Source organism: Eimeria mitis, genomic scaffold, assembly GCF_000499745.2.
Source record: "Eimeria mitis Houghton genomic scaffold, Emh_scaff3331, whole genome shotgun sequence".
Classification (NCBI taxonomy): domain Eukaryota; phylum Apicomplexa; class Conoidasida; order Eucoccidiorida; family Eimeriidae; genus Eimeria; species Eimeria mitis.
This window is the reverse complement of record NW_013571671.1, coordinates 2850-5389: the sequence shown is the minus strand read 5'-3', so window position 1 is coordinate 5389 and position 2540 is coordinate 2850. Positions and strand designations below refer to the sequence as shown.

Below are 2540 nucleotides of genomic sequence, written 5' to 3'. Positions count from 1 at the left end.
ATATATATATATATATATATATATATATATATATATATATATATATATATATATATATATATATACCTGAATTTGAGTTGAACTCGAAGGATGTTCTCTTCACAGCCGCCAAGTATTACTGGCAGGCTAAACCCTTCCCGCGTAGCCGCCACTAGTATGATGATGGAGCCCGACAGCTCCGTGGGGATATCATAAGAAGCAGAAAAAACTTAATTTGTTTCTGTACACAAAAAAAGGCTCCGCGTGCTCTATAAAGCACAGCTTTTAGCCGCTGCCTCGCTGCACCTTTGTTAATCAATAAACTTCGGCCTAATGACCTCATCAGTATAGAATTTACCATATGCATCTCCACCGTGAACAATATGCCCCCCGGACCATAACTTCCTGCAACAGCTTCTGCCTCACAACATGCTGAGGCCAACGATTGCTACTGCAATACCCACAATACCGGGCGAAACAGCTGAGGCAGAGCCTTCGAGGGCTGTCACAATCTGTCCCCACTGCTCTTCTCTGCAGAAAACACACCGAAGAGCAAAGCAATCCCATAATAGAATAGAATAGAGAAAGAAGGGGTAGCGCGGGGTATAAAAGAACTCACGTGAAAGGGGTGTTTGTCCCGTTCATGGGGAGCACATCAGGCACAGTCATGCAAAGCAAAGCAGATCCTTTTTCTGTTTCCCCCGCCGCTTGTGTTCTTTGTTGATTTTGCTCTGCAGGCGTTGTCTTTGTGCACGTCACAACCCGGCAGTCAGCAGTTGCCTGCTCTGATGGGTTATACAGGGCCACGAAAGAAACATTGTCCTGGACTTGATACAACGCTTCATCTTTTTTGTTAGGTGGAGGCAATCCATCGAAGTTTTTGTAAGCGCCTCTCCACTTATCTACAACGGCGTTGCAGTCGATGGCATCAGGATTCTCAACGGGATGGTATGCGTATGTGCCACTATGAAACTCAACTTTTTCTCCGCCCCTTGAAGTTTTTTTTTCTGTTTTTTCCTATAACGACCAAAAAAAAAAGTAAACGCCAGGATATTTCAAACAGCTGGCGAGCTTTCTACGCCAGAGGGCCGCTCGATGGGTAAACAACTTACCGGAATCAACGCGTCGCACACTGGCTTCCACACCCACTCTTCATATGATCCACTTGAGGGTATAGATGTTTCAGGAAACTTGGTTTCTGAATCTTTTCCTGCCTGTGCAAGTTCGTTGAGCCCAACTGCCAGACGAGCAGCATTGATCTCGGCGAGACACGCACCATCGTTTCCTGCAGCAACGAAAGCAAATTAGCCTGAATATGCTCACTTCAAAGGAATTTTGCCTGCTGAGTATATTTCTAACACAAGAAACTAAAAAACATACCCAGGGTTACTGCATACGTTGGCCCTGTTGCTGTATCCACATCATCGCCCATGGCCAGTACGAGGAACGAGGCACCGACGAGAGAGAGCAGCGTGAGAGGTGCCATCGTCATCAGTATTTGTTGAATTGGCTCTCTTAAAAGTGTAACTGCAAACTAAAACTTATTAATTTATAGAAATAATGTGATTTCCACGTTGAAAACAACACCTTCATACTTTGCTTCGGCGGCGTTTCGGCTCTCGTGCTGGGGTTGCTCGTCGGCGGTGCTCGTGCTGGGCCGGCCGGGCAGCTGTGTTCTTGCTCGGCAACGTCCCACGACCGTTGAGAAAGGAGACTGAAATATAAATGCTGTTAAAAGTATTAAATTAAAAATAAATTAATTAAAATAAAATAAATAAATTAAAATTATTTTTAAAACTAAAACATTCAAGGTTTCGCAGCCGCGATTGTGAGGATCGGAGTGCTCTTCTTTCCTAGGCAACTGCGCAGAGCAAACTACTGCGAATTGGCGCCACAACAGGTTCGTTGAAAAACCCATATATTCTATCGATTGGCTGCTAGAAGCCTTCAGCCTCCTACAGTAACCTAGTTCCTGCTCTGTGCACGCAGCTTTATGCCGTGGTCAGTGCAATACTGTGCCTTGAGTCGCTAGAAAACGATTCAACGATTCTTAATCAAATGTAAAAACCTGAGCCTGAGTTGAATTTGACAAGCTGAAAGCTTCATCGCCAAGCAGCGTCTGCTTTCATAGTGAAGCACAGCAGCTCCACTGGCAGAGCAGAGAGGCCAAAACAAAGTTTATCTCTGTACAAAAAAAGAGCTTCTCGAGCCTTTTATAGGCTGTGTTTCATCGGTATTTCGGGTTGTTTATTAAGTATCCGCCAGCAGCCAGCTCAGCCCTGATGCTCTCAATACCCGCGAGCTTCTTATTTGCATTGAGTGTGCAGTATGTGATCCGTGAACTTCAACACATCTGCAGAAAGCGAAACTCTGGTTTCCGAAGCTCTTGCTTTCTTCAACTGTAGAGAAAGAGCGTTTTGTATCATCCCTCTGTTAAAAAGCTTTTATTTCATATCATGCTGAGGCCAAGGATCACCAATACAAGACTGACAACGCCGGGCACAACGGCGGAGGCAGAGCCTTCGATGGCTGTCACTATCTGTCCCCATTGCTCCTCCCTG

General features: G+C 45.2%; 1 protein-coding gene across 1 annotated transcript in view; it reads right to left on the bottom strand.

Moving 5' to 3' along the window:
• Positions 1 to 401: 401 nt before the first annotated feature.
• EMH_0064920 (SAG family member) overlaps positions 402 to 2540 on the bottom strand; it is a gene marked incomplete at both ends in the record, with an annotated part of 3277 nt that continues 1138 nt past the window's right edge. Inside the window, 4 exons of the mRNA XM_013498323.1 lie at positions 402 to 510; positions 599 to 996; positions 1092 to 1264; positions 1360 to 1493. Of these exons, the coding sequence (XP_013353777.1) occupies positions 402 to 510; positions 599 to 996; positions 1092 to 1264; positions 1360 to 1493 (814 nt within the window). The remainder of the gene's footprint in view (positions 511 to 598; positions 997 to 1091; positions 1265 to 1359; positions 1494 to 2540) is intronic.